At 38.8% G+C, this 20900-nt stretch overlaps 1 protein-coding gene across 1 annotated transcript in view; it reads left to right on the top strand.

The window, feature by feature from the left end:
- The first annotated feature begins 10915 nt into the window (after nucleotides 1-10915).
- man1a2 (mannosidase, alpha, class 1A, member 2) overlaps nucleotides 10916-20900 on the top strand; it is a 113321-nt gene continuing 103336 nt past the window's right edge. The window contains exons 1-2 of the mRNA XM_080038233.1: nucleotides 10916-11119; nucleotides 13199-13745. Of these exons, the coding sequence (XP_079894359.1) occupies nucleotides 13432-13745 (314 nt within the window). The 5' untranslated portion in view covers nucleotides 10916-11119; nucleotides 13199-13431. The remainder of the gene's footprint in view (nucleotides 11120-13198; nucleotides 13746-20900) is intronic.

The raw sequence follows: 20900 nt of genomic DNA, 5'->3' as shown, positions 1-20900 counted from the left end.
TGGTTTACAGCTTATGAAAACCCCAAGATAAACTGAAATATTTAGGAATACTAATCCATAAAGATTTAAGTAAAGTTCACAAAGTTAATTATCAGAATCTAGAGAACAAAATCAAACAGGATCTGAACAGGTGGAAAACTATACCGGACTCTCTTTTTAGTAGAGTAGACACAATTAAAATGATGATACTCCCACAATTCCTTTTCCTTTTTCAGAATCTGCCAACATCAATTCCTTCCCAAAGTTTTAAAAGATGGAATGGCATAATAACTAAGTTTATATGGAATAACAAAAGGAAAAGGGTCAAATTTAAAACATTAATAAAATCGAAAGAACATGGTGGACTAGCACTTCCAGACCTCCAAACCTATTTTCATGCCACACAAATAAATAACATAATGAAATGGACTAACGATAATATTAAAGCGAAGTGGCTTCCGATAGAAAAGGAACAAACTCCATTTTCAATAAAAACATTACCATTCATTGATAGAAAAGATATGACACAACTGAAAGGGCAAAATAGATGGATTAACAATACTTTATGTAATTGGAAACAAATTTGTAAAAAATATAATATAAATAAGGAACTATTCTATCTTAGAGAAATGGCATGGGATCCAGATTTCAAACCAAACAAAATGGACAGTGTCTTAAAAGTCTGGTCCTTAAAAGGACTACAAATATATTCACAAATAATAACTAAGTATGAAGTAAATTCCTTTGATGATATTTTAAAGAAATATGATTTAGTCCAGTCAAATTTCTACAAATATTTACAGCTTAAAAACCTTTCAAAAAAGAGCAGGCTTTCACGAGCAGCATCCCTTAATACAATTTATGATTAAAAACTATAATATTGACATCAAGAATACACTTTCCAAAATATATAAAATACTACAAGAAAAGAATGAAACACAAGACACGGTGGCATTGAAGTGGAACTTAGAACTAGGGGGACAGTTAAAAGAAGAGGACTGGGAAAACATTTATAAAAAAATACATAAAACAACAAACTCTAGGTTTTGGAGGGAGTACACATGGAAAATATACACAAGATTCTTTATCACACCAAAAATACAATCAAAGTTTAGGACATTAAATTCATCAGATTGTTGGAGAAATTGTGGGTAAAATAACGCAGACCATTCACATGTTTTTTACTTTTGCCCATCACTAAAGACCTTCTGGCAACTGATTGCAAATTCTATTATGAAAATTTTCCAAATTAACCAGGTACCTGAGCCAAAATGTTTAATTTTAGGTGTAACACCAGCTGAACTCATATCAGAAAGAGACAAATACTTATTTAGGATTAGGATAGCAGCGTTTAAACAGATAACAAGGAACTGGCTAAAACCTAGTCCACCATCTTTTAAAAACTGGAAGTCAAACGTTAATAATATTTTAGAAATGGAAATAATTACCTATAAAATTAGAAACCTAGAAACTGAGTGTTCGATACGATGGAATAAATGGTTAACATATATGGATTGTAATTAAACTAGTATTATTAATATTCTGAAGATAGTCGTGAAGAGCTGGAAGAGTTTAACTCGTGTATATATATACTTTCTGTGTATTTTATTTTTTATTTTATTTTATTTATTTTTTCACATGTAGTACTGATGAATATATTTTGGCCTAGGCATGTGTGGATGTACGTGTACATGTATGTGTGTATATATGTATGTATGTGTATGTGTGTATGTGTATATATGTATGTATATATATATATTATTTATCATTATTTTGTTGTTTTTGTTTATTTATTTACTTATTCATTTATTTATATTGTTTACACTTATAAAAAAAAATGTTTGTAGGATGATGTAAATGTAAAAATAACTCATTAGAAATACTATATGATCCTACAATAAAGTATAAAAAAATAAATAAAAAATAAATAAATATCAATTTGTTCTCCCAGGAATTTTAGAATCTTTCAGCCCAGCCTCCATTTAATTTGAACTCTCAAAAAATAATCTAGTCTTGAAGAGCTTTTTAAGTTTGAGTTACAGTAAAATTATTTCCTTGATTAATTCAGGTGTCTCCATATCAGATAAATGTAGTTCTTTAATGTATTCATTTCCTTTACTTTTTTGTGCCATATGGTTACAAAATTTGGTTTTGATATATTGTTGTACACTTTTGGCTGGATTATTTTACCTGAGTCGTCCTGCTACTTGTGTCTGGGTGTTATTCTATGAATTGTGAAAAGTATTTGGACCCCTCAGGTAAAACAGAAAACATTCTTATAAAGTTGACAAGGTAAGGCCAGCAGCCAGGTACAATTTGAAAAATGTTCCATGAGTTTCATGTCACATACTGAACATACTGCATAGACAACCAGACCCAGGTGTCACACCATAAGGATGTCTGACCAGTTCTTTACTGCACCTCAGGGGCGACCCGCAGCATAGGCAATGTCTGTAATAGTGTCCTTTGTTGTTGCCTGCTCCTGTGATAAACCTAGTGAATACTCAAGAAAACCAATGTTATTTTGTAAAAATCTGTTGAATATTAAGCAATTGCGTGAGTTTTAGGGTATTACAATAAATTGGTAAGTAAGTCAGAAATGTGCTACTATTTTTAAAAACATATACAGTATAATAATCACAAAAGAAAGAGTCCTTTTTCTCACTTGAGCTCCTGTTCCCCAAACTCTCTCTGCATGTCCCTAGTTGATAAGCTAGTTAGTCTATCTACAAATACATGTATGTGTTTATTTAGGGATGAGCGCGCACACACACACACACACACACACACACACACACACACACACACACACACACACACACACATTGATACAAGTGAAGTATGAGTAAGGGGGGCCCATTGACAGGAGGTTTTCAGGGGCCCAGCCATTTGTGTCGGCGGGCCTGTGTGTGTGTGTGTGTGTGTGTGTGTGTGTGTGTGTGTGTGTGTGTGAAATAAGTTATTAATTAGTAACCATTTCCTACATATAGACCTATTGATTATCATTATGGCATTTTCAACTGAGCAGCACTGATATAGTGACAATATGCTCCATCTCATGTGATATTGCTCAAGTAGGCCTACAGATGAAACTCGAAAAATTAGAATATCGTGCAAAAGTTCATTTATTTCAGTAATTCAACTTAAAAGGTGAAACTAAAATATTATATACTCATTACATGTAAAGTGAGATATTTCAAGCCTTCATTTGTTATACTTGTATCTATTATGGTTTATAGCTTATGAAAACCCCAAGTTCAAAATCTCTGAACATTTTAATATTACATAAAAATCAATAAAAAAGGGATTTTAAATACAGAAATGTCGGCCCTATATAAAGTATAATCATCGATATGTACTCAGTACGTGGTTTGGGCCCCTTGAGCATGAATTCTGGCCTCAATTCCAATTCATTTTCCATGATATTCTAATAATATGAGTATCACCTGTATAGTCATGTTGTTATTAACCTGATTGATGGTCATTTTGGGCATATGAACTAAACTGATAAAGGTCTCCTTAGGGCCATACTGCAAATTGGTGATTGTCCATATACATTATATGAACACTCCCATTTTACAGATAAGGCAATGTATGAAATCATAAGCATTTATTTATATACTGTATATTTAAAGCTTCGTCTTCCTTGAAAAAGTTGACATCTTGATAGTGCTGGAAAAGTGCTTGAATTTTACTCTTAAAAAGCTGTACGAACCCTGATATATATATCAATATCAATCTGGCTCATGAGATAAGGTGCACTTTGTCATTCCACCTTTACGATAACCTTATTTCCAACTGGATCACTATGTGTTTAAAGATATTGTATGGTGATATTATGGGTGAGGATGTGTTTCTCAAATGGATATGTATCGTTTTCCAATAGGACTCCGGTGCAACACAAAGGATTGATCACACTTTGTGGGGAACAGCCACAGTCTGGAAACAACAAGAACCTGCACTAGTTTAATGAGACCGCAAAACACAGTGGATAGACAATGGACGATGGATGATGTAAGAAGAGAATGAGTATGTATAGGGGAATGATTTAGACCGATCTATATACTGTACGGCACAGACAGGGTGAAACAAACACACTGGAGGATGTTTTATAGGAACGGATTTGTAGCCGACAGCATGTTGCATTATTTCACTGATGTTCATTTGCATCTTTTTGAATAATTTTGATACAGGTAATATGGGGAAATAGTGCCTTAAAAAACAAGCTAAAACTCAACAGACTAGTGTAAAATGTAATAAGAGATTCCATCTTGTGTTTTTGGAACTGATAATGGTCCTCTTGGGAGCCATCAAACAGTTTTTCTGTTTACAAAAAATAGCATGCATTAACAAAGCCATAAAGCGGACTATTTTATATAAATGCAAATGCCATTTACGTTTTGTTTTGCAAAGTGCTTTTTTGCGAGTCATTTTGGGATTTCCGTGTCTCATTTTATATCCACAGATTGTGTTTGAGTAATTTTATTGCAAAATGTTGCTGATAGCTGAAAAAAAAATTAAAACACTACTCTCACAAAATGATGCTCGAATGTACTGAAGGCACTGACTTTCTGGAGCTTAAAACTTTTTATTTACTTTTTTTTAGGCTTCTTAAGTCATTATCTTTAGAGACTTTTCAACTTTATTTTGAATTCTAGTGACATTTTTCAAATACTTTGCAAATTTGTGTACAAATGATGACATCTTCAAACTGTTTTCTTCAGGTAAAAAAATCAATACATTTTTGGTTTGATACAATACAATACTTCACTTAATTATACACTCCAAAGTTATATAATGCTTGAGAATTTAACAAGATTATTATAATCATTTAGTTTGGGTCAACATAAATCTTAATTTCAATTGAACCTAAATCTTAAATTGTTATATTACCAACTGGATATTTGGTATAATCTGTCGAACAGATCACCACCCTATAGTATCATTTGTTAGGTTGGTAAATGTCCATACAGCACTGCATAAAGAATATGTGCTTTATGGACAGAGTCGTGCTTATCTACCCATCACCCCTCACTCTCTGCAGGGATTCATGATCACTGTTCTTGGCAGCGAGGGAAGCCGCCTGTCGCTCCATTAACTGGAATGTCAAAAACCAAGAGTGCGTCACAGAGCGCATTCTCAGCACTATATGCAGTTATCGCCGCTGGAGCGTTGGATTGACAGTTTACACACACACACACACACACACACACACACACACACACACACACACATACACACACACACACACACACACGCACACACACGCACACACACACACACACACACACACACACACACACACACACACACACCCTCTCCACTGTCCACCATGGCCGGAGGTTGCGGCGGGTTAACCTTGCCCGTGAACTGACGGGTGGGGTCCCTCAGGTGATCCAGTGCGGCATGTCATTCACGATGTGGAAACTTTCATAGTTCAAGCCTTCATGCAAGGAGCTGAAGGACAGTGTAGGCCCAAGCTTATGTTTACTAGCCGGCATACAGTATCTCATATCAGTCCAAGGCCCACTGTAAAACCGTTTATGTTCCTTTTATTTTGTCTTCTGCTTATTATTTCTCCTTTATGAGAAAGTACGATATTACTTTATTTTCAGAGCAAGTCTGAACATTTGTTTTGCAACTTTACGCAGTAGCTCCATTTTAAGCATCTGATAAACAGAAAGGAGACTAGAGAAGACAAAGATTAAGACATGAAGACAGGACCCAACCTTTCAGGCCATATCAGTGTGCATTGGATCTGGGATTAGGTGCCATATTCAGTTCAAGGTTTGGTGGTGCATGAAAGAGTGCTTCAGTCTAGCCTTATTACATTTTGGGACCCATATATCTCCAGTAACAAATTGGACTCACTGTTCGGAAATTGCTAAGGACCAGAAGAAATGTTCAAGACCATCCTCACTAGGTTTTTTATGGCAGTTTCTGAAGTCCTTGACTAACTTACAATCTTTGAGTAGATTTTTCATTGTTGGATCAGTTTTGATTTTGAAGTATGCAGACTTAACTATTGGTAGCACCATTTAGTGTAACAGTACTGTAAAACACTCATCACAGCGGTACAGAAAATAAAAGGATTTGCCTACTTGCTCCGAAAGATCTTCAGAATCGATATCAGTTAATTGTCAACACTACCATACACACTCGGCTTGCATGGGAGCAAAAATATCATTCCCCATAGATCATGGTATATTATATTTAAAAAACAGACACATAGGTAATAAAAAATAGACAAATTCAAATAGACATTAAAATGTTATAAAATGGAACATTGAATCATAAAACAATATAAAAAGATGGCCATTCTCCTTTCCACAAAGAAAGAAAGCGAGTTTTGTCTTTGCGGCATTGTAATTTGCGGATGTGATGTATGTGATGAATCTTTTCCCTTAGTCCTGCAATCCATCCCACTGACAGTGATAATCAGAGATGCATTGAAGCAAAAGGACGCCCTCTCTTCTCTCACTATAACACACACACACACACACACACACACACACACACACACACACACACACACACACACACACACACACACATCCTCCTTCTCTGCAACTTGGCTGTGAATTGAAAACTGTCAGACAGTTTCTGTCTGCTCAGCTCTTTTCTGGAGTTTTTTTTTCATTTTATTTTTATTTTTTTCATTTTCTGCCCTGGCATCAAACCCAACCGGCCCTGAGAGGGTGACTCACTGGATGCCTCTCCCAAAAAGAGGCAGGACTTGAGAGTGATTACGACGCAGCACTGCCACTAATTCAACCACTGAAGGAGGGGGTGTCCTGTAAATCAGACGCCCCGGTAGCCATGTTTGTTGGCAGCTCAAGGACCAGCCGATGGACTCTGGATGACTCCGCACGTTAGCCGGGGCCGTCTTTATGGTTGAACTTTAATACCTGGATAGATTGCCTGTCAGGGGAGAGCTCACTTGGCTATATGGTCTATATGACAGTGTCACGGTGCAGCAGACCTGCTAAGCTCCTTACTCACAGTGGAGCCTTCACAGTGAAAAACAAAGGGATAAAAATATAAAATAAAAATCCTACTTCTCCAACAGAAAGTCTTGTTGTTGGTGAGGTCAGCAGCAGAGTTATAGTTTTGTTTGTTTCACTTTTCGGAGGATTTGAGAAATCTGTCCTTGAGATTTCTGCCTCCGTCCTCTTTTGTGCAGGAAAGAAAAACTACATTTATCCAAGACTAAGAGTCCAAATATTATCATTTATAATTTGTATTATTTCTACATTTTTCAGTTTCGTAGTATATGTACTTGAGGGTTTATGTGAGTGTTTTCACTTGGATGTAGTAGTATGGCATGTATGGGAACATGTATGTATTCATATATGTATATTATTTTGTGTGTGTGTGTGTGTGTGCGTGTGTGTTCGTGTACAGTTAACATTTTCATGAATATGCATCAAATGTGAAATAGGTCTTACCATCACATTATGAAATCGATTGGGTGAGCGGAGGTCAGCTCAGTTTTTGCAGCTTTATTTAGTTGTCTTTTAGAGGAAGTTGTCCGTCTAGTTTACTTCCTTTATCTTGTGTTCCCTTTTGTCAGTCCTCCAGACTATCACAGTCCTGGTTTATCTGTGGTATGTTTTTGTTAAGAAAATAGTTTTGGCATGCTTTACAATTTCACTCAGGTACGACATCCTTTTGTATGCTGTTGGTCACAAGGCTGCGCCCATGTTTTCTTGTTGTGGCCCTGACAACTTCACATTTCTCCAAGGTCTACAGAACTCTGAAAGCTTACAGTCATCCATCTCTTCATAACCTGCACTTTTGTTGAAATGGCGGGTTGTATGTTTATGTGGTTGTCTCGTACTCAACTTTAGTTCTACCAGAGAGAGAGAGATAGAGACTGGAGTTCACTGCTCCTACACACTGAAATCATATCGTGGTCACCTTTGTCGGTGGCAACTTAGTCTCCGAGAGTTTAAGCGGTTCGACCAGGTTTGTGGCCCTTACCCAAAGCACACCACATGAAGGCCAACTATTCAGCAGCAGGAGAAGTGTAATCGCAGAGGGTTTTTCTAACAAATTATACCCCGCACTTGCGGTGAACACAGAGCTCTTGGCTGTGTGACTGTTATTTGTCCTAGGGAAAGCCCTGGGAGTGTAAGAAATGCTCCTATTAGCAAAGTGACACCTGTCTCATATTGAGCGACATGTCTCTGCTGGAAAAAGAAAGACAGAGTATCATTTATCAGGACAAAACATAATGAAACAAATATAATAAACTGTGCCCTCTTTTTGGCAACACAGCTCATGCTGCATTTGATAAAGGAGAGTGCATTTTATATAGAATTCTGCGTGGCAACCATTTGTCTGATTAATGTACTGTATACCTTCCACTTCATACCATGATGGTGCAGTCCTCAATTTCTGTGTATCTTTTTGTAAAGGGGGGTGGGGGGGAGGGGGGGGGGTTAACCTCTTGATCTTAGAAGGAAATTGCATTGGACATTGTTTATTGAGGCTTTAATTGAAGAATTGTCTTCACTTGATTTTAATTAATGGTGTTGCTCTGAAATCGCTGGCCATGCATTGAAAATCTCTTTCTCTATATACTAAAGCAGTATGCATACAAACAACCTTATACACCTATATATTTCATCATAACATTGCACATTGAACTTGACCCTTTTGCTCATATATCCCATTGCTGGTTCTTACTGCATTTTCAGTCATACTAAATAACTCGGAAGTATACGATTTTGGATTGCAGGCTGTTTCCTACATTTCACAAGTCTTTCTGTTGTAAATATGAAGTCAGCAAGAAGTTAGACAAACCTCATACAATCACTAGAAATATCATGAGGGTTATTTTCTTGCAGTTGGAAAAAGATTCTCAAGAGTCACAGGAGACATTGTACAACTCGTTTTACAGGATAATGAGTTCTGATAAAAAATCATTGGTCCACCTTTTAAAACTGATTTCTCTAGTGTTTGAGCATTTCTTACACAGTTATCTTAAACCTATCATACATGGGTTTCTGCTGGATAAGAAGCCTGATCCTCTATAAGGCTGACCTGCCAACATAATGTGGGCCTGTATAATTTCCCCCCTGGTTAAGCAGAGTGCATCCCCGAGATAGTAAACATGATGTACGGTCGTTCCTCGGCTACATTCATTTGTTTAATTGTTTTACAGATACACGTTTGGACTTGAGTCAAACTCAAGTTTCCACTAAACTTGTTTCATTACATCGTCTGCGTAATGAAGTCATTTATTATCAGAGCAGAAGGGTTGGGAATCAAAAGGCATCGTTCCACTGTCATTCCATTAAATCGTTTATAAGTGTGTAAAGAGGCCAGTGCTGAGATATGCTTATTAGTCTAATGATGGCAACAAAGACCTCAGGATTTTATAGGGTCCTGTTCTGCTCTTTACAGTAGAATGACTTGCAATTTATAGAAAATCATTGCAAAGAAAATGCTGCATGTGCTGTATAGCCTCTATAACAAGATCTGGCAATGTCCCCAAAACCCAAATCCCACTAGATCCTTGTATTAGGGGCTTCCAAAGGTAAATGGTTTAGACTACAAATCCTTTATATTAAGTTTGTTGTTTGAGCAGTTCTATGACATACGCAACAGCCAGTGTATGCTTTGGCCAGCTTGTGTTCCCCATAATATGTGTAACCAGGCGAGCCAGTGCAGATGAGCCTGTGTGCGGTATGCAGTATCACTTATTTAAGGGGAAGTGCAGTCAGTCGGTCCAGAAAGTGTTTGTTATGATTCATTATAATTTCATTCTTGCCTTAGGACATTTTCAGACGGCCCCTAATTTGGGCAGTTTTGCGCGTACATGTTCTTTGCTAATTCTGCTGTAATAAAATATTAAGATGTTATATTATGACTTTAAGAGCTTGTTGTGGGTTAAGCACTCACTGGATCCTAAGTTTTCCATAAAACTCACAACTTGATATATTTCACACATTCAGTTGTAACACAGACTTAATGTTGTGAATGTAAAGTCTGGAAACCTTAGCTGAGAATATCTCCTAACATTACAGTAACATCATCAGGGTTATTTTCTCACACCAGAGTAAGATCCCCAAGAGCCACAGGAGACATAATACTACTTTATTGGCTAAATAGTTCTGAATATGAAGAGTGAATCGACTGCAGATGTAGCCTACAAGCTTCCTCCAGAAGCATGTATGTTTTGACTTAGATGGCTCCGTAGAACAATGTCTGTATGATAATGAACAATATTTCTGTCCCTCCCTCAGTCAGTATTCTGCTCTCTCCCTCTGAGAAACGTAGTTGCTGATTCTTTTTTTTGCAAACAATTAAAATTTCTTTATAATTCTACTTTGAATATTGTGTCATCATTGTTGCCAACTCTCACCCGGAAACTAGACAAGCTTTTTTTTCAGTTCCATCACACCAACACCTCAATATCATGCAATGCACGACATTGCATGATATTGGTATTTTTCTAAATCCAAATGATACGAGTTAATCAGTTAATCACAAGATATTGAGAAAACATTTTGAGATAATGGCATTAATGATGAAGGTTGGTTGACCCAACGTTGCCTTAATATCAGCGAGAAATGAGTCTGTGGGAATGTTTTTTTTTTACCGTTGTTTTAGTGCATCTTCCTCCGACGCACCTGTCACCCACTCAGGTGTGCATAGACGGTTTTAAACATTATATGAGATAATGGCATTAAAAAAATTATTGTGACCCAATGTTTTCCTTTTATTTTTTAATTAAAAAATATTTGCAAGCACTACCATTGCCGGAATAGTGTTTGTTTGTATATTTTATTTGTTTTCATTTACTATTTTCTTGTACTGTATACAATACATTTCAGACGGTCCCTAACTCGGACAGGCAGGGTAGTTGCTGCTGCTGGATGGGAGCGATAGCAGCAGTTCAGTCAGTCGGTCGCTGCAGTCCCACAGAGCGGCCAAATCATCAACATCCTCCCATCGTCCCCGGAGCTGCAGCGCTATGTCGCTCTGCTGAAACCCACCGCTGGAGCATGTTTTTAAGGCGGTGTTAACACGCGTGGACATGAGGACAGCGGTCCCGGATACTTCTCCTTCCAAACGGCGGACCGGGAACCCCGACAAGCACCGATTTTCACCGAGCAAATGAGAGAAAAAGGTGGTGATGCAGCGCAGCGGTGTTTCTGTCAGTTCATAGCCAGCCAGCTAGCTTAGCGTTAGCAACATAGCCCCAAAATAGCTAGCACCTCACTCAGGCTTTACCTCCCACGGGATAGCTTAGCCCAAAATGTCGGAATGCCTGTATTCGCCACAGACGTTCCTCCATAATAATATTTTCATGTCAGTTTATTTTCTTTTGCCGTTTATGCCGTTTTTCTTCTGCTAGCTAGCCAACGTTAGCTGGATGAGTTAGCCGCTCGTTAGCTAGCATTTTGTATCGGCTAACACAGACTGGCACTGTCAAGAGAATGAACTTGGTATTCAGTGAGGAGACGCAGACACATCATAGCTACACACTCAACCCACTGGATACAGATAAGAGCCTTAACATGAACATGTCTCGTTTATTAGCTGGATTGAGCCCATGGTGCATTAATACCACTGCTTATATTAGTCTCTGAAAGGGAGCTTATCGCTTAATTTACCATCCATCTTTCACAAATACACTTGGAGCAGATGTTGAGCGGAATCTAACATTTTTGCACCACTTCTTTCTTTCTATCTAGATATAAAGTGACAGTGAGGGGAAGCCGGCTTGTGCATTTTTTAAAAACACAGTCCCAAGTGTATTGCTTGAATTTAATTAATTTTCAGAGATGATAACAGCACTGCCAGGAGACGTGCCAGCAGCAGCGTATGTGTTTGGCTTGCATGTCCTGCCCTACACACCATCTAGTCGGTCCACTCCTTTCATATGGAAGCTCGTTTCCACTAGTAAAAATGAATTACTTTTCATCTCATTGTTATGCTTTCACATTTTATCTCATAATTTCGAGATTATCTGGTCATTTTGATGTGGATATTTTGACTATCAAGGCAACGTTTTCATCTTGTGTTTTTCTTTTACTGGCAGAAACGCGTGTCCATACGGAGTACAAGTGGCGAGAGGATTTGTGTGTAGCAGGCTGATCTTGGTCATTACCTCTTGTCGTTTTATTGCGATTTATGACTGATGGCGAGATTATGCAGCACTGCAATGCAATAAAACAACTGTATAGAAATAAACTGTGCTCATTCTGCAACGTTAGTAGTACTGATAGAGTTGATGGAATATACATAGTGGGCAGTCCTTATGTGATGGTCTCACATATATTCCATAGCCTCTTGGTACCTTGAGCCTCTTAAACATACGTTTGCCATGTTTTCTCATGGCCCACAGTTGAAGTGTTTTGTGTGTGTGATTGTACAATGGGATTCTGAGGTATTCATTTTGTTGAGATGGCGATGGTGTGTTCTGTCAAATTCACCATAGCGAGTGCAAGAGGATTTTTTATTGCCCTTATGATTCAGCTGTCACTTGATATATAAGACATACCGGTTTCTTTAGCTATTACCTCGTGTTTGATCGTAATTCAGTGCTGGTAAACTCAACAGAAGGGCGTCATACAGCTTGGCAGGATGACACTGGTGGTTACCATGCTGCCAAGCTGGAGACGTGACAGAATGATTATAGACAGATAGATATTGGCTTTTTCCTGATGGAATACAGAGAATACTGACTGTGTTGAGGGACTGTGGTAAGGTCAGGTTTGTCTAAAATGGTGGAAAGTCTCTGGTAGGGCTGCATTGATTCATTTATCTATAATCTCATTTCTAAATGATGGTGATTACTAGCTTGCTAATGTCCCCCTATGCATTCACTGCATGCTGATTGCTGACTGCTTTGCTGATCGTAACTTACTTCCTTGAAGTCCCAATTTGTTGATCCTGTGGGCTTGTGTTCTTCACCAAGCCTCTTTTTAAGCAGTGGCTGCTTTTACAAAATGTACTGGGTTCTAGGTCTTTTTTTAATCAAAAGCTGCTGTACCTTCCCATGTCAATCGTATGAGAGAAATAGATTTCAATTCCTAAGGAAAATAAATTGTAATTCACATTTTAACAAGAATTGTTCAGCCCTTGTCTCTGGTAACTAAGCTTTAAATCTTTCTTTCTTTCTTTAGACTTAGCCATATGTTCCATAACTCTTCAACTCTATCTTAAACGCTAACTCTTTACCTTTTATTTCTCTCTTCTTCAGACCCGTCATGACTATTTCGCTGCTGACCAGTCACTCCTTCACTGAGGGACCTCGGCCCTTTTCGCTTGTTTCTGGACTTAACAAATCAGGGATGAGATAATAACGTGGACTCAGCTAAGTGCATGCCGCTACAACAACACCACCTGTGGCACTTGTAAACCCACCGTTGCCCCCCCTTTAGACCCCCCCTCCCCCCAAGCCCCAAGCTAAGTTCCTTTTCAACGGTCAGAACCATGACGACCCCTGCCCTCCTGCCGTTGTCGGGGCGTAGGATACCCACCCTGTCGCCGGGCGCGTCCTCGTTCCCGCACCACCGGGCCACGCTAAGGCTCTCCGAGAAGTTCATCCTGCTCCTCATCCTCAGTGCCTTCATCACCCTATGCTTCGGGGCCTTCTTCTTCCTGCCGGACAATTCCAAGCACAAGCGCTTTGACCTGGGCCTGGAGGACGTGCTCATCCCTCATATCGACCCGCCCAAGGAAGGCAAGCACGCCTCCGGACAGGTGGTCATCCACGGACAGGGAGCGCACGACGAGCACAGACACAGGTGAGGAGCAACCGCAACCGTTTTATTTTTATTTAATTTTTTTAACACAAACTTCCCCCGTCATGTTTATTTTTCATTTTTTCTTATACTTTATTTTCTCCAAATTTTTCTCAATTGAACTGCATTGGTGTGTTTATTGGACTTCTTACTGCTTGACTGCTTACTAGAATAAAATGAAAAAAGGGAGAGCAAAAAATTCTGATGTGTGACACAATCTTCTCCGTCACATCTTAAGGAGATTATAAGAGCTTATACTTTCGCAAAAATATATCTTATATATTGATAATAACTAGATTTATTTTTTATTCTTATGTCACACTCGTGTTCAGACCTCTGCCAAGAAAGGAAGAGTTCCGACTCTCATTACTTGTTGGATCACCAAGGGGTGTTGCATAGTTTATTTAGTGATGCACTGCACTCTGCCCTGAATGTTTACACACACGTCAGCACGGACCTGTGTTCCTTCTTCCTTCATTTTTCATCCTCTTGTGCAGCTGGCACCTGCTCTGAATACTCTCACCCTTTGTGTCTCCATTGGGTGTGGTTGTTCAAGTTTCTGTACAACGTGGACGTAATCACCTTGTCCACGATGTTGTCTTACCATCCCACTGGTAGATGTGGTTGAATTTAATGAGCTAGAACACACACACGCACACACACACACATACACATACACACACACACACACACACACACACACACACACACACACACACACACACACACACACACACACACACTCACACTCACACTCACACTCACACTCACACACACACACACACACACACACACAAGCTGTTTGGAAAGCGTTAGTAACTGCTTAAACATTGGCGCGAAAATTTACCGCCCACCATGCACCAAATGCTGGTAAATTCTGGCTGCCTCTTTCATTTGGTGTTGTCCAGCCTCTTTGGATTAGAGCCAGCCATCGTTTTTGAGGCTCTCTTCCACTTCCTAAATCATATTGACATCAGGCTTCTCTAAGTGCTTTTTGGAATGTACTGTGTTGGGCAGCTTCATGCCCTTGTTCCAAATGTTATTCCCAACAGACTGTATATGTTGCAAGAAATTCTGTTGTATTTACATTTCAGTTCATTTTTGTTTACTTACTGTAAGCCGGCACATCAGTACTGGAGGCTATTTTTTAAATGATTAGACACATAGCATTAGTGTTTAAGATGCTAAAACAAAATGGTTTCCTTAGCCTTATATTTGGTGATGATCATGCACCGTTCGTTTAATTTTATAGTTGAACCTTTGAGCGTTAACATTTACCATCAAAACAAGAATACAGTTTTTCCATTTTCTGATCACCTGCATTTTGAATGAAAGCATCTGGGTTATCAAAGCTTCCGTTTGCTATTTGATTGTCAAAATGCTTATATATGCAAATTAGGCTGCACTTATATATTGTGATGACAAAAGTCTTACGGCTGAAATATAATGTGCAAAATGCCAAACAGTAGGTGGATGGGGTATTTATGGGAAGGTCTCCTCCTCCATGCTGTTGTATGAAGTCATTAGTATAGTTGAGTGCTGTGCACGGTGTTCAAAGCAATTTTTCTCAAACAGTTTCACAGTGGGAACCATTGACTCTTTCATCCTTGTACCCTGGGGTGCCTTTTCAGTTTGTACTGTCCAGAAAGCCTTCTAGAGCTCCGGATTGGGGATTCTGCTTAAAATAACTTATTCTAGTCCAGCGATATGGGGAAAAAACCAGACTGAAGTGCTGCCATGTTTCATAGTTGGAACCAAAAGGGTTTTTTGAAAGTTAAAGTAGATACAATGAGTTAACAGTATTTGTTAATTTTTGACGCACCTTTGGACAAAAGCTGTTACTTTACCCTCTATGTTTTTCGGGTATCTTCGGTGTCAGTAAATGTTTTTGTTGAAAAAGAAAATGCGATAAAAATGTGATAAAAATTCCTTCGGAGAAAAATTGTGATTCACGTTTAAGCGAGAATCGTCCAGCCCTTATGAGCATTCATGTGAAGCGATATGTTTGATTTTTTTCGCTGCTTATTACAGCTTATGAAAATGTGTTCAATATGCTTTTTGCTCAGCTTTTCTTAAAATAATCATTGTGTGTTCCAGAGCACCAAGGTTCAAACCGCCTGCGGAAAATGAGGCGCGCTAGCCTTTAAAGAGCCCCTCGAGCACAGGGCCGCTCGTAATCATTTCACCTTTACTTTTATTTGTACGCTGAGAAACGCCACACAACCAGTTTTCTGTTCACAAGTTCATCCAGTTAATGGTGTTATAAAAAGCTTATGAAAGAGAAATGGTATTATTCAATTTGCCTGGGGGGCGATCCATCTGTTTAAGTGAATGTTTGAGATATTTTATTTGAAATGTCTTGAGAATATTGTGGTTAAAAGGGCATTTCACACATCTGGTCTGAACCATTTGGCAACGTTGCAGTATTTTCTCATTTTCTAGGACAGCATCTACTGTATGTGTGTTAAACAACATTGAGCGATGATTCTAAGCGGGCAATTTGTCAAGCATTTGCATGTGCTTTGCTGTTTACTCCATGCAAGATTTAGTGCTGTGCCCCAAACATGTGCACTGTCTCCACACCGGTCACGTGGCTCAAGCAGAATGTAACGCTACTTATCGTGTCATAATTTCATATATATAAATTAATTATGAATGATTATCCAGTATTTCAACCTGTAAACACTGCTGCATGTTTGCTACTCAGGAGACAGTTATGAGGAAATAACAATGTTGTGTCTCTTTTGTTATGATGAAATACATAAGGAACAATCTGTAAGCTAGTAGCTGGTTGTTTACCAAATAATGGAGACCTGTTAAATTAGATTGGGGCAATATCCAGAGAAATGGTTTGCATTTCTAACTATCTGCGTGCATGTGATTAATGAATGTGTATAGAGCGATTTGTACTTTGTTTGCATATATTATGAAAATGGAGAGCCAGGATCCTATAGTGAACCGCTTACAAAGAGAACAGAACGGGGAAACCTCCGGATGGCTGTCTATGAGTGCTAAAAATCCCCCTGGATGTATTTCTAAGTCAACCTTAACATACTGTGAGCCCGTTTAGGATCCTGCCTTGGTTTTTGTTTTGGCCTGACTCAAACACTATAGGAGCAGCCAGAGGCAGTATTCTTCATCTGAGACGGCGGCAGTTTCACATGTTGAAGGAGGCAGTGGCATTTCAGCAGCAGATAAGCCATAGGCAGGAAGGCGGAAGAAATCCATCTCATTATATGGTCCGACATGCATATATCATGGGGTCTTAGTAACATGTGTGGACTAAGTATAATGTGTTTCGAGAGGGGAGGTTGGTCGTGCAAAACAAGTAAGTAATTATGCCTCAACAGTCTAGACAACCTAGTAATGGTTGATGTATGAAGGAAAGTGCATGTGAAAACACTTTGTATGTGGGGCATTCAGAAATGCATACGTTGTAGGGCTGGGGTGATCAGTTCCTTTGATTATTTTTATCTATCAATATCATTGTGATGATAAATTTGCCATTATGTCATGCATCTATGTCCGAATTAATTTTTTGTTGACATAAGACCAATTTCAAATATATAAAACCAGCTCTACATGGCAGTCGAATCCCTTATGAAGCATTGTTTCGAAATATTTTCTGACAACCGATACTTCTCCATTTAGGATTAGAGCACCCACTGAAGATCCCTGGGTTTTGTTATCCAGGATTGGAAATGTCAACATGAGCATTCACACTGTACTTGCCAAAGTAGTATGGTTGTGTGTGTATGTTTTTTTATGAAGATAACACCTTTTTTGTATTGGTTATTTTAACCATGGCAAGTGGAATCATTACATGACTCTGGCCCATATGGAAGGGTTGATAGCACCATTTGTAAAGAGTGTTGTTCTTCACTGAACCTTTCAGTTTTTTCAACTCAAGACCTTTGTAGGAAGGTGTCACCCTGTCTTTTGACACAGATCTTAACCTCTCACGTCATATGAGTTTCGGCCAACTAGCCCGGACCTCAGGTAGACATTTCAGAACTCTGGCTTTAAGCAGTTTGACATCTTGTCATACTGCTAGATTTTTCTTCAAACGAAAAGCACTTCTCACAAGGTAATAGGGGATTTTTTGAAAGTGAGAGCAGCGCCATCAAAGAGATAAGGGGAACCTCCTGCTGATGACACTTAAAGAAGTCAAGGATATTTATATGCTGCTGCAGCTTATTTGCATCCATGGCTTATTAAAGTGGGTTAGTACAACATCTGCTTCTGTAGCATTCATACCCATACGATTGAAACGTTTAATTTTCTGCCGTCGTGACCCATGTTTTAAGTGTCGGCATTGTGGTGTTCTTTGTGTTTTTCGCTGTGATGGGAAGCATTTGCCAGGTGACTCATGTAATGTTCAAACAGTCAAAGGTAGTGGAGAATGTACAACCTTTTCGTGCTGTATTCCCTCTCGTAATGGTGTTTGGTGCTGTGACCGCAAGTGACCTGTTTTCACCACTTATTGCCTTGTCAGTTATTGTTAGTGTTGCGTGGCCAGAGCTTTTTTTTGCACGCTACTGTATACTACGGCCATAAATCAGCATCAAAGCCCCGCATATCATATTTAAGACGTGGGCCAACATCAGAGCGCACTTATTTATCATATTTACTGTGATCTAAATGTCATTTCTGTGTCTTCACGCCTCATTCGCCTGTCAGCTGCAAAGTAAATCTAGATTGGAGGGTGTTAGTGGATTTCTGGTGTGTGGATTTCTCTGTGTTAGAGTGCTAACAAAGGCTTTTACGTGCACCTTGGCCCATCACACACACACACACCACACCACACCACACCACACCACACCACAACACAACACAACACAACACAACACAACACACACAACCTACATAAAAGAGTTTTTCACCTATCCATCACCATTGTTGAGCTATTTTCATTTGTACATCTGAAGCTTCTTGCTACGGGGCTGAATTGATCAAGCTAAAATAAGACTTCAAAGGATAGCATCACTGTAATTTCAGAGCTTTGTCCCACGCCACGATTGCTTTTAAGAAGTCTAACCGTATAGCAGAGCATTCGCCACATCCAGTTCAAGATCAAGTTCAGCTGTAGGTTTGTTTTCCGATTCTGAAAATAAAAATGCACCTGTTGTTTCCCAAACAATAGCTAATTATAAACATCATACTTCTGCCTTGACGCATCCTGTTGACTTATAACATGTGTTCCTCCTGATGGCTCCAATTGCGAGGACAATCTCTATGCCAATATTTGTAGATGAATGTTGGTCGTTGGGCAGACCTTTCTGGTTTATAGTTTTAGAAGAGTATAGGTCCTCCAAATGATGTGAGCTTGCTTGCTTGCCCAAATGGCTGACGGTGCACTTTAAATTTCCAGCTGCACTAAGAACTTGACTTGAGTTTGGAGTGTTTTTTTTTCTTTGTTTTTTCTCGTTTTTCTCGTCGTTTAACAGTAATGCTCAAAAGTAGTGTTCACAGGAGCAGTTTATTCCTCGCGGCCAGTGTGTTGATTTCTCCAATAACTCAAACTTTGCCAACAAATGCCCAAAAATGTACGCTTACCGGAAGTTAGTTATAGTCAAACTTTTAAATTATACAAGAAGTATTTCATCATAGTGGCTGTCTTCAGATATGACCTTCTAAAGAGATAGCTATCCTTGGTTAATAGACAGTGACATTTTAATTAATAATTGCTGAGCTAAAGCTATACAGCATAAAGGTAATCTCCAAAAGTATAACAAGTAATTACAAAAAAAAATCATTGTTGCTGCAAGGCTTTTAATCTCATTTAACTTGGCCTTGATACTATTCCCATTAAAATGGTGTTATTTTGGACACAGAATAGATATCACTACATCCATATTTATAGTAATGTGTGTGTTGTCAGGAGATATCATCTAGTGCAGCAGATTGAGTAGTGGACTTAATCTCCTCATTAAGACTGCTGCTTTTTATCAGATGTTCTCTTTGTGTGTCACTTCCTGTCTCTCTGTCCCTTGTTTTGTTTTTTTGTTTCCACTATTTTCATGTGATCCTCCCAATGTTGTATCTCTCTGTAGAACGCAGCTGCAGCGTCTCACATCGGCTAAAGAGGGGTGTGTGTGTGTGTGTGTGTGTGTGTGTGTGTGTGTGTGTGTGTGTGTGTGTGTGTGTGTGTGTGTGTGTGTGTGTGTGTGTGTGTGTGTGTGTGTGTGTGTGTGTGTGTGTGTGTGTGTGTGTGTGTGTGTGTGTGTGTGTGTGTGTGTGTGTGTGTGTGTGTGTGTGTGTGTGTGTGTGTGTGTGGAGTGCACTGCATACCTTTGTGTCTGCTTTGCCATCCAGGTTTTTGTTTTACTCATGGTTACATGTTAAAGGCAGCACAGGTTTTTTCATTAATTCTAGGTTGACAAATAATACAGTTTCTGGTTTCACTGATTAGCCTTTGTTAAGTTAACAGGAGGAACAGTGACCGAATCACATATTAGGAGTTTTCATTTCAACTAAAAGACTACATTATACATTTAACTCTTAATGATACACATGGTTATTTATTGACCAACATATTTCCTTAGTCAGTCACTTTGGCAAGGGACCAATCATTATTTGGATGTCCTTTTTTGGTTGGAAAAAATCCCTTAATTAATGAAAGCAAACAAAACACATTTTGATATTTTCAGAACATCCTTACCAGATGACCAAATTAACCTCTTAAAGTCCTTGTTTATATGTTGTTTTTCTGGGTATTGAGTCATGTTTTAGATCATGTCTGGCTACAGCAAAATGGGGCTGTGGCATTGTTGTGACTATACTGTGTTTTCCTGTATGAACATTGGTTTACTTCTGACCCATTATGAGTGGATCTCTGTCCTCTACAAAAATTGTGTTTTTTTGTGAACTGGGCATTTACAATGGCCAATATAATATCCTTACTACACAAACACAATTAACTACAGCATTTGATCCTATTTTAAATCTTTGTTTTTGTGCTATACATATTGATAACCCCTTTGCCTACTGCATCTGCCTGTTGGTGCAGAGGCCTTTTTTTGTGTTGTGTGCATGGCTGCCAAGGACTGCAGTCTCCTAATGAAGTCAGGCCTCCAGTCAACACTACAACAATGCCTTAAGTATATCTCCTGTCGAGCATGACAACAGTGGCAGAGATAAGTCTAACATGCAACTTAC

The sequence above is a fragment of the Ammodytes marinus genome (genome assembly GCF_949987685.1).
Source record: "Ammodytes marinus genome assembly, chromosome: 12".
In the NCBI taxonomy this organism is placed as follows: domain Eukaryota; kingdom Metazoa; phylum Chordata; class Actinopteri; order Uranoscopiformes; family Ammodytidae; genus Ammodytes; species Ammodytes marinus.
This window is presented reverse-complemented; position numbering and strand designations above follow the sequence as displayed.